At 43.1% G+C, this 12,161-nt stretch overlaps 1 protein-coding gene across 2 annotated transcripts in view; it reads right to left on the bottom strand.

The window, feature by feature from the left end:
- prkd3 (protein kinase D3) overlaps positions 1-12,161 on the bottom strand; it is a 38,063-nt gene that overhangs the window by 8,519 nt on the left and 17,383 nt on the right. Inside the window, exons 3-10 of one of the 2 annotated variants that reach the window (XM_039785698.1) lie at positions 10,421-10,559; positions 6,071-6,202; positions 5,350-5,507; positions 4,302-4,494; positions 4,117-4,194; positions 3,843-4,029; positions 3,245-3,368; positions 2,941-3,018 (exon numbers count right to left, since the gene is read on the bottom strand). In XM_039785698.1, coding sequence (XP_039641632.1) covers positions 2,941-3,018; positions 3,245-3,368; positions 3,843-4,029; positions 4,117-4,194; positions 4,302-4,494; positions 5,350-5,507; positions 6,071-6,202; positions 10,421-10,559 — 1,089 coding nt within the window. The remainder of the gene's footprint in view (positions 1-2,940; positions 3,019-3,244; positions 3,369-3,842; positions 4,030-4,116; positions 4,195-4,301; positions 4,495-5,349; positions 5,508-6,070; positions 6,203-10,420; positions 10,560-12,161) is intronic. The other variant, XM_039785699.1, reaches the window with a different exon arrangement.

The raw sequence follows: 12,161 nt of genomic DNA, 5'->3' as shown, positions 1-12,161 counted from the left end.
CGGGGAGGACAGTGGCCACACACTGATGAGCAGCAGGCTAGAAACTTCAGAGAAATGAGAGGAAAATGCCCAGGACAGACGGTTTCCCGTATACACACACGAGCATATGGAGAATCTGTGGTTTCAGAGAAGAAACACCCTGAAAGAACATTTGTCTAATGTATGTGCAGGAAATCCTCTCACGTTATCTGTCATTGGATAAAAAAATCTGCTACTCTGAGGCAGCGGCCGTGGAACAAAAGATTGAACTTTGAAGCATGAAAAGAAGGCATTTACAGCTAGCCTTGAATTAGCCTCCTGAAGGTCTCAAACATAGCTGAGTGCCAAGTTGATAATAAAGAACCACATAAAGCTGCCAGTGAACACACCCTGAGGAGTCGGTCGCTGCTGAGGTTTCCTCTCCAAGGCTTTAGTGGCAGGGGATGCAGGGTGTGACAGAGTAACTGGGAGAGAGGGGTGAAGGAATTAAGTTTTTGTTCAGGCTTCTTTTACAACCAGCATAAGAGGGAGATAGTAAGAAAGAGGACTATGGACACAGCTGCGTATTGAACCACCTGTTTGAATGACACGCACACACTCAAAAGTGAACGTGTCGACTCTCACACTGGAAACTCTGCTGCATCCTACACACCATCCCACTGCAACACAAGGCTGACCACAGCTCAAGGAAGTGTCAAAGTCTCAAAAACACACAAAGCAACATCAACAATAAAATGATTACATCCCCCCCACCCTACACACGCACAACCACCAACACACATGTGGAAGTCTTTACCTTGCAGGCTGTAGTTCCCTCCCTTGGTCCTCAGTGTATAATTACTGTGCTATTAAGCCCCTGCGGCAGTGTAATGACTGACTACGGTGCTGGCACTGAGCGGGGAAGTGTCACACAACACAACTGGTTTTACATATTGAAATTACAGTGGTTCACTCACAGCCACCACTTATTTTGGAATGGATAACATTTTTTTTTTTAAAAAGATCAAAACTCCAATTTAAAACTAATTGTCAAGTTTTTAAGAATTCACATACAAATACTTTGTTACCTTACTAAATTTTGGATACTTTACTGGAGTGATTATTTTACAGCAGACTTTTTACTTCTATTCCTTACATTTTCACGCAATTATCTGTACTTTCTACTCCTTACATTTTAAAAATAGCCTCGTTACTCCTATTTCAGTTTGGCTTGTTTTCATTCCGGCTTGTCATCGTAAAAAAAAACACACACAAAAAAACAAAAACCTATCCAGATAAATTGCGCCATCCAGATAGAGTGAATTTGATTGTGGTTGGATGAGAATTATAAACATATACCATTCCGACACCCTATTGGTTTGTACGCGATCCATTGCACCTGCACATGACACAAATCACGTCACAGTCCAGCAAGAAATAGCAGACGTATGTAGCCTAGTACGAAGCTGTCCGTGGCAGAGACTCAAGAGAACTCAAGCGAAATGTCCCAACCAAGCACCAGCAAGGAGGTTGATAGCCAGGAAGACCAGCCAACCCTTCTACATCCCTGGCCTTACCTGGAAGAATGTTTAGAAATGGTTGGATGCAAAAACAACTCCTTTTGGATGAGCCGCAAGCTCTGCGCACCCAAGTACCACGAGCTAATTACAATACTTACAAGGAACTAGTCATCATATCTTCCGCTCCATGAAACACATGTTAATGCTCAGTAGTAGGCCTACACATATATGGTTCTTTAATGTATTTGCATTGTACTAAAATGTACTTACATTACTTTTACTTTTATACTTTAAGTAGTTTTGAAACCAGTACTTTTACACTTTTACTTGAGTAAAAAGCTTGAGTTGATACTTCTACAGAAGTCTTTTTAAACCCTAGTATCTATACTTCTACTTGAGTAATGAATGTGAATACTTTTGACACGTCTGGTTATGGAATAATGGTGCATCAAAATTTTCCTGTAAGTCCACATTTCTTTTTGAAACTTGGGAATGCCTGTCAAAAAGATTTTTTTTTTCTTCAAAACCCCTTCAAATGTCCCATCTGATCTGATATACAGGAGCTAAAGACAGTGACTGTTAGTGACTTGATCCTTTTGCTTCTTGAAGGAAAGAGACCAGGCAGCAGGGTGATAAACCACAAGGGGAAATTTCAGTGGGCCAAACTGACCTCAGGGTAGTTTACAGTTGCAACAAGACAGCCCTCAAGCTGAGTCACACAGCGACCACTGGTTAGACTGCATTAACAAACCTCTCATAAGTGTGACAGACAATATTCAAACGTGGATATGAAAAATAATCACTCCTAATGACTTCAACAATCACCACGTTTGAATCATAAGAAAGTAGCGTAAAGGTAAATTGTCACTACTATGGCGCTATCATGGGGACTTTATAGATATTATTCTTCGGGGACTCAACATTGAATCAATTTGCATCCAGCTGCTCCATTTTCTTAGCCTGGCTGACACCAGACCCTTCTCAGCTGTAACTGAGAGTGGGTCTGGGCAAGGTGCATTCGCAGCTCATTTCCAAAGGGGCGTCACCAACGGACGCCGCTCAAATGCCTCTGGGCGCATTGGATAGTCCTTCAACCAATCAGACCAACGATCCGAGTGACGTAGCAGCGACAGCGGCATCAATGGGTACAATGTAAACAAAAAGCTGCTCGCCGTCGCTGCGCTATCGTCATCGTGTAAAGCCCGCCTCAACGGTTGTGATTGGTGTAAAGCCTGCCTCAACGGTTGTGATTAGTGCCTCGATTTGGAAAAATTGGAAATGGGCTTGAATGGGCTCTTGGCCAGAATGACTTGCAGAGCAAATCTCAAATTAGCCGGAAGTTCGTCAGGGTTTTCCCAGGCTACCATTTTCTGACAGTTTAATAAATGCTTCTGTGTGTTTGATGTGGAGGACAAGACATGCTTTTCCAAGAACAAGGCAGAGATGATAGTTTTATACTTACTTTGTAGAACTTGGCTCCGGTGTCATTCTGGAAGAGACTCAGACTCTTGCTGTCCAGCCTCCAGTAGTGTCTCTTCCGCTGTTCAAGAGGGAAAGGAACGCCAAGTTAGTCCAAACGACAAAACACACATCACCTACCAACATTACAGTGCTTTAAAGTTTAGTTTCATGAGGAAAATACCTTCTGTGCTGAATTCAACACATGTGAACAGCTTTGGAGAAGGAGTTTTCCCCAGCATACAGGCTAAGCACAGCCCATTTCAGACTGGGCTCCTTTGTTGGGCTTTTGGGGTTATCAGTCTTACCAGGTTGTCCCTGCTCGTATAATGAACCATCCAGCCCTCCTTCACCACAGTGGAGCTCCGCCTCTTGGTGTGTTTGATGGACTGGACCACCCGCATCAGAGGGATGTTGCTGCTAGTGGAAGGGCTAGACATACACACAAAATTAAGATTTCATGAATCAATATGGCAATTACTTACTCTGTCAGGGCTAAATATACTGAAACAGTAACAGGTTACATTTCAATTGACCTGTAGCCAGCTTATGAAACCTTTTATATTTGTTTTTCTAACCACCCAGTGTCTGCTAGGTCTTTCCTAACAGAAATCCTGCACAGGAAGTGATGCATTTTATGTTTGAAGCAGTGGCAACACTACTGGAAACATAAAACGCACACTGCTGGTGTAGAATAAACAGAGGAATTGTGCAGTTAGACCTGGTGGTTTAAAACATAACCGCAAAGTCCCCGGTTTGAATCAGGCCACCTACTCTTCATCAACACAAAATCTACAATGGCACATTATCAGCCATAATGTTTGTCTCTGAATGGGGTTGCAGCCATGAAAATGCAGGAATGTCAAACTGGATAACCTCTACTTAAATCAACATCTTCAAACATACCTGATTGTCTTGATCGGCTCTTCGTCCTTCTCTCGATCCAATAAGGGAGAATCCATGTCGAACATCCTCTCATCTGGAGTGGAGGGTTCCTCTGGGTCGTCCAGTCCTCTGCCGCCATCCATGTCGCCACTGTCCACCTCCATAGTATCCATGGTAGTGTCCGAGTCCGGGCCAGGACTGGCTGGCTCTACACAAATACATTAAATATGCAAATATTTAAAAATTGCAAATATCGGAAATGTCGGAATCCTGTGAACTTGGATGAAGAACTTACCTCCATTGAAGTCCACCTCCCCCAAACAGTCTCTAGGTACCTTTGAAGCACATCGCTTATGGCAGTTAAATCTGCAATCTGACAGATGAAATAAATTTAAAAAATGGCTCAAACACATAGAATTATAGTAAAGCATCACCAAATAGTGACACATTGTCTTTAAAACTGTTCATATATAGTTGTACCTTTACACTGCATGCCCTGGCGAAAGAGACCCTTGAGCAGACGCTTGCAGTACTGGCAGATAGTGGGACGAGTGTAGGTGTGAATGGCGAAGGTGTGTGGAACCTTAACCCGCCCCAGCACCATCTTCTCCATCCAGATAGGCCTGCCACTCCAGGACAGGATCCGCTTCCCTGCCTCCTGATGGGACCTCTGCTGCGGAGGTTGGAAGGATGGGAGGGGGGTAAGAAGAGGAGGGACGTTGGGAAGAATTAAAAAGCCATATGCAGGAAGGAAGTGAAAGGGGAAAATAAAGGAACAACAGCCTCAAAGGGAGTATTTGAGTGAATAATGATATGGCAGTAGAAGAAGAGAAAGACATAAGTGGAAAAGGGAAAAAAGAAATCTGTCAAACAGAGTTAGCATGACTTTGCATAGTTAACACGATCCTAGTGGTCTGAAGACGGTTATTAGATTTGTCATGTTTTACCACGTATGAGCATTTACTTTGGATTTTATATGAATAAATCAAGCAGTCTGGAAGCTTCTGACAGAAGTGGAGAGGGAAGCTTTCTTCATTTAGATACTAGATACAGAAACTTGGACTTTTAATGTCATTAGTATAATTACATTTCCTGATGACCTTTAGTGGCGACACAGACAAGAGGGGAATATTCCAGTGTAGGCTTATGCAAAAACTGTGTCATAAAAAGGATCTCTCCACTGAGCTCTGTGCAGCTCAATTCAATTTTCTGCATCAGTGGTATTCTACAACAGGGGCCCAGGAGATTCACCCATGGAAACGAGCCAAATTTGATAAGTTTAACAGATGAAACCAAGCTTGTGAGCAGCATGCGAATTGACTGTCTCACATTCTTGGCCAAATCACCTGGCTCGCAGTCTGATTTAGAATAATGTCTGAACTCCGGCCAGCTCATTTTTATGTGTGAGGATAATAAACATCACCTCCCATTCATTCAGAGGACAAGCAGAGACTGATGTCTTTTCCAACTTTTCACAGCGCTCTTTGAAGGGTTTCTTCACTTCTATCCAAGCACAATCAGAACTCACCTCGTCCAGGATGACCACGGCATTTTCGGGAGGTGCCGGTCGGGGGACGGAGAGGGAGGGGCCAGGCAGTGAGACATTGGACAATCGCCTTTTCCGGACACCAGAACAGTTATTTGGGATCTTAAAGGCGCAGCGCTTGTGGTAGTTTAGCCCACATCCTTAAAACATGAAAACACAAATGACATCAGTCACAAACACTAAGGTAGTATAAATGTTACAGGTTACAGTACATCAACCTGTGAGGTGAATAAGGGGTGAACATATTTTTACTTTGCAAATCAGCCACACGATGGCCCCACTGAGGAGAATTTATGACTATGAATGTTTCACTGGTAAATAAATCAATTTAGTTCATATGTCAGAAGGGACTTCAATTGCACCCTAATGACATGAAAATGAAAGAGTACAATTCAAATCTGATCCAATGAGGACCAAAAAAAAAATGAAAAGGCGAGCCAACATGCCATAATTCCACTGGGATCTGAATGTTAAGCATTTCACTGGCTACACTGCCAAATCTGTTTTTTTTGCTTCAATATCTCCCTGATACATTGTTGAAGTCAGAGATTTGGGGTGTTTGCTTGTGGCTACAGTAGGAAAGAGTGATTTTCCCCCCCAGAGATACAGTGAAAGGTAGAGTTGGTTAGCTAAAAACCTTGCGATGACACAGCACGGTTCTGTTGTATTCAACAAGGTGTGTGTGTGTGTGTGTGTGTCTAACCTTCACATTTGAGCCCCTGCCGGACGAGACCCCATAGCATCTCCCCGCAGTAATCGCAGAAGGTGGGGGCCTTGTAGGAGTGGACATAAAGGGCATGGGGTCGTATCTGGAAGTCTTCAACTGTGGCTTGAGCTAGAATCAATAAACAAGTGGTATAACTAAAAGTTGGTGAAAGCAAAACTAATCTGGAAAAAAATTTGTATTAAAAAACAACTACAAAAAAACAATTGAGGAGAAAAGATGGCAAAGGAATCAAAAAGACAAGAAGATAACAGCCATTTATCACACGCATCTCACAGATATTTCACACAGTTTTTTTAATATAAAACCAATATTGAAGACGATACACAGCCTCGTCATAAGTAATCTAATAGAAGTGAGATTCTCTCTGCAAGTGTTCTGATGCAAACAAATATTGGACTTCATGCCAGTGTATGTCTACGCTTCTGCAGTAGAGGGCGCCACATCTGCAAAGACACTCAATTTCATCACTCTAAGTGATAGGGCACACCCATGAGACACCAGAGAAATGCAGAACGATCCTGTTATATCAGGCCATCTTTGTTATTAAGAACACAAAATTAAAACCAACAGAGCTGTCCCACTTCCTGTTTCTCTCTTATCTTTCCTTTGTGTCTTTACTGTTTTGTGTCAAAGAGACACACTGAGCTCATTGTTGGAAGCAAGCTTCCAACAATGAAGCTCAAATGGCTGTGACTCATCAAAGATGTGAAGATGAGTAAGATATGGAGGTGACCGCTTCCCAAAACCTGTGTGTGCAACTGAAGCTTCAGACCTTGCATTAGCAACGTGTTCCTGTGCAATCATTCATGCGTCCGCAGTGACCAACGAGGGAACGGTTAATCTTTACACTCGGTTTAAGCTGCAAAACCTGTGTGGTGGCCATGATGTTGTCATAGTGTGCTGTGTGTTTAGGTCATTTCCTTTTAGGTGATTCAACCAAACACATTTGTGCTAGGACAACTGAGGACAATCTCAGCAGTTGTGACCGTGATGAAATGTAGACTTGAACAACAATATACGTATGACGATGTGGCCAGTAGGCCTGCACGATAAATCGTTATAAAATCGCCATCTCGATTCACCCCTGTTCACGATTTAATTAAAAAAAAAAGTATTTTATTTTCTCCTTCAATTAATTTATTGAAAGCATTTGACCTTGACATTAACATGTTTTAATTATGTTAAGACATGTTCAAGGAGTTCAGATCGAGCCTGTATCAGGGCCATATTTAGTTCAATGTGTTATATGTCACTATTTCTGGTAGCCTACTGTACTTAAATGGCCAGTATGTACTTTATTTTCTTTATTCATTGAAGCCTCTATGTCTACAGGCTTGTGGTGATGCGCAATGTGCTTTAGGTGCCAAACAAATCTATGTTTACTGTCTGTCTACTGCCAATTTGTTTTGTTTTGTCATGGTTCATGTGTGCAATAAACATTACACAAAAAAATCGTGGCAGAGAATTGTGATATCTATTCTAAGCTAAAGAATCGTGATTCATATTTTTTCCCGAATCGTGCAGGCCTAGTGGCCAGTAGGAAAAACAAAACACTTTCTTTTGCTAAGAATCTGCTCAATACAAAGAATAGAGAGAACCTCCTTTAAGCAATAAATCAATTTAAGATTTGGAGGAATAAATAAAAAAGCCACCCGCGCTGAACCAATCTGTTCGTTTGACGAAAGAATGCAACATTTCCACAGGCAGGACATGTCAAGGGTCAATTCTAGGGTGAACCCAAATAGGGAAACAAACCTTTTCTTCATTTTTAACTCACTTCCTGGGACTGCTGCTATTAAATTATCTGAGATGTTCATATCTATGCACACCATCAATACACATTTCTCTCCATTTCAGAGAAATAAGATGGCTGGTGGAGTGATTTTCACAGTTTGGGTTCGATTTGAAAGAGAAGAAAGAACTCCAGCAGCTCACATGTCATGGGGCGAACATAGCTTCCTGGCACAGACACATGAAAGGCGGCATTCATGAGTTTTTTTACACACGTCTGCAAACAACTGCCCGCTTCTTAGCAGTAGCGTCGTTATGCAATGCTTGTCGTGCAAATTAGCATCAAACAACACCAAACACAAACTCCAAACGTTTGTCGCAGCACTTCTCGCGGGCGGAGAGGCTTACATGAATGCGTTATCTGTTTGCGTGGAGGCACAGAGTTTCCATTTGGAGGCCACAAGTTTCCATCTGACAAAAACAAGTTTGCCATATTAATGACAAACAGAAGGTATTGTAAAATATCAATTTCACACTGTCAGCAGTGGTGAATAGGGAGCTTGTGAAAGTGGGTGGGAAATGTAAGGGAGTGAAAAACAGAACAAAGGGACAATCGGTCAGGCCAAACCTCAAACCTCATGGGGCGAGATGGCCTGCGCAGTGTCCGCTGTGTCCAGGGCCGCCCCGCACATCAGAGCGTGTTTACACTCCACGGGTCTACTACAATCACTTACTGCAGGAAAAACAAACCCTCTTCTTTGAGCCCACAGCCAAGAAAAAGCCACTTCTGTCTCCCTCTCGCAGCGAGAGAGATATGCAGACCGTCTCTATCCCACAGCCGCGGAATCCAACAACAGGTTGGTTAAGGAAAACTTAACGGAAGAAAACAGGAGACAAATTGTGGGGCGGGAAGAACAAGGCTTATAATTTCTCTGAACCAAATGAAGGGCTTGGGAACATGGATCTCTCAGCTCGTGTTTCTCAAACAAAGATCAAGTGTCTGACATGCAAACCCCTTCTCATGAAGAAGGCCAAGTGTTAGATGAAATAAAGAAATAAACAGCATGTGTAGCAAATCCCAGATTGGACACTTGTATGAGGGTTTTCATCATCAGGTATACCTCAGGCTCTGTCAAGCTCTCATGCTAGAGCTTACACCTGCAGATGGATTTGTCGAGGTAGGAGGGATTAGAATGAGAGAAAGCGAGGAGGGAAAGAGAGCAACAAAGACGGACACAAAAGAGAGCACAAGACAAACACAGACAGTGAGAAACAAAAAGAAGGAAGTTCTCCAGTCTTTAGTCTACATTCCTCAGCAGTGATGCCTGAAGATGCCTCAGATCCTGAACCTATACAATCATCCCCTGTATAAATCCCCCTTAAACAATGCTCTCAGCCCAGGAGAGAGGGGGAGATATTCAGCACAGGTGGTGTCAGGTGCTTCCCAGTGGAGACAGATGGAGCAGGAGAACAGATTAGAGCGGAACAGATACTTTAAGCCATTTGTTGCGCTCATCAGTGCACAGGAAGCTGATTCATTCATCGCAGGAAAACGGCAAAGAAAAGCCAAACACCTGCGTAGCCGCTAGAAAGGTGGACAATCCGATGGAAACTTTGACAAGTTAAGAAAGAAAAAATGTTTTAACAACAAAATAAAAAGCAGGTGAGTGAGCGGGCGGAGTATCGGTGATTCACCTGCAGTTGTTCAGCTGACGACATCGAATTGCACAAGAATGATATTGCGTTTGGACAGCAGAGTTTCAGTGAGAACAGCGGACTCTGATCCACTGAAGTTCCCTCAAACAAGACACTACAGGCTGTGTTTACTGGAAGGTGTGTCAACTATGACTAGGCACACAAAAAAATGAAACGTGAAGCTTCCTCCAGTTTATTAGTTTTAGACCACTGTTTGGACTTTAAAACACATGGTTTGTACTGCTCGGTTGAATTTTATGCCCATTTTTATCCAGTTTTGGAAGTCTGAAGAAGCAAGACCTTTAGTCTTAGTTTCTTTGGGCAATCTTTGCTGATATTTCAACTGACATGAGCATAAGAAGATGTATAAAAAAACTGTCAAGTGACCAATTTCTATTATCTAAATTTCCACTTTTCTAAATACTATATACAGGACACACATGCTAAAAGTCTCCTGCTGGGTTTTTGTCCTATGCAGTAGTTCAAATGTTTCATGTTAGCAGCTGATTTCAAGCTACTGCTTTCAACATTTAGTAAATATACCCCCCATATCTCCTCCTGACTCAGACCCTAAGATTCAATGATGAGGGGCAAAAAGTTATTTGGGTATCTCGATATGATTTAAAAACATTTAAAATACTCACATTAAAAGGGTGAAAGCTCTTGAGAATGGATGAATAAAACCACTTGTTCATTCTTTACCTCTGTGTTTGCCAAAAGCAACAGTTCAAAAAGGTCTGTTTTTTCCTTCACAAAAATGCTAAGCAGCAATTCATTTTAGTACTACTTTGTTCATGTTCAAACTAATCTGAGATGCTGGAGAAAAAACGGTGCGCAAAATCAACGCATTCAAGGTGAGACACTATGCATCCATTTGTATTTTCACTGCAGCCTACATACCAGAGAGCACCACCTCAATGAGGTCTCCTTCATGGATGTCCTCTGCCGAGGTTAGCCTCTGCAGGATGTTCTCGTCGTTTAAGTCGTGGCGGAACAGCAGGATCTTGTCATACATGCCAAAGAAGCCGCACTCTGGGAACTGGAGAGAGGTGGAGATACAAATAAAGATATTAGTGAAGCTATACGCCTAATAAATAATGGCACAGATGTAGTGTGTAAGCAGAATGTCTGGACATGAATGGATGATGCACTGTGGCGGGTCCACATCTGATACAGCAACTAAGAGACAAAGAAAGAGATGAAGATCAAACCCATTACTCTGACTTGTATTCTCTCACACACACACACACACACACACAGACACACACACACACACACACATATTACATAATTTCCAGTGGCTTACATCACCACCAGTATGGGGACTGGAGTATTCTGAACCCAGTGGCTCAGGAAGAGAGCACCTGCTCAGACCTCCTTTCCTCCCTTCAGAAAGGACTCTCCACTATAAAGAAGGAGGAAATACCACTTAAAGGACCCTTCAGTGAAGTAATATATTGTATTGTTTATTAAGTGTACACAATGAAAAATCATCTGGATTTCAGCATGACCAAGACCCCCAACTCAGCAGTCACCGTCACTGACGATGTCTGGGCCAAACTAAACCTAGACAAGCCGAGTCGGGCCTGGAGCTGAGCGCACCGACGTAAAAAAAAACATGTGATCAAGGAAGGGGGCGGAGAGGAGGGTGGGAGAGGGAGACGGGGGAGGAGGAGGAGGTAAACATCCTGAGAGGAGTAGGGGAGAATCAGCTCACAGGGAGTGCAGCGGCAGTCAATACTGAGTCACTTCCTGTACTGAGGGCAGCCCTTGACACAAGGAAAGGGCTCCAACCAAACGATAATGAACACATGCACAAAAAGTATACTGTATATGTAAATATCAACTGTACCCATACACTTAAAATTGACAAAGAAGACTCCTGCTTTGAACACCAGCTCTCCTGTCCTGCACAGCATAACACCACTTTGCAAACCTGACAGTGCTGAAAAAGCCGATCAATTTCTAAATGGATGCTCAGAGCTGTCGTGCATGGTTTGTATCAAAAGTGGGAAGTGGGGCGCAGTCATTTTACACCATGGCTTGTGCCCAGTCTTTGGTGCCAAGCAGGCAGGGGTACTGGAGGATCCACCAGCTGTTTCCCCTGAACCAGGGTCATGCACAATGGGCCACTTAGAACAATGCCACTACGGCCCAGGAGCACCGGGGGCTGGCAAAGCGTCTGGGCACGGGACACACAAGACACCTGGAGCCTTACTACTGCCAAGAAACACAGATACAGAGACAGCGAGACAGATTGATGGCTCAGGAAAACACAGGCCAAAAGAATGAGCCGTCAGAAGGCAAAAATGTAATTCTGCACAGAAACTGATGACAATTAAGGCCTGCTCTGGTCAGTGGACTAGTGGTTGGACAGAGAGACACACAAAGGACCTGGTCCCCCTGCCCCCAACCTAAACTCTGAGAACATGTTCCCTTCAGGGATCAATAAAGTACGGCGTCAAAACACATAACATCACTTCTTGTACAGCAGTGGGTTTTTCCCATGAAAGACCCTACTTAGAATAGCATTCATGAACTGTCTATAGGCACACTCTAAGAATAAAGAACATGTGACTGAAGCAGCAATAATCCTCTGTACACTTATTATGCAACACTTGCACTGCACACAATGCAATGT

This window comes from Perca fluviatilis, chromosome 20 (assembly GCF_010015445.1).
Source record: "Perca fluviatilis chromosome 20, GENO_Pfluv_1.0, whole genome shotgun sequence".
NCBI lineage: Eukaryota > Metazoa > Chordata > Actinopteri > Perciformes > Percidae > Perca > Perca fluviatilis.
This window is presented reverse-complemented; position numbering and strand designations above follow the sequence as displayed.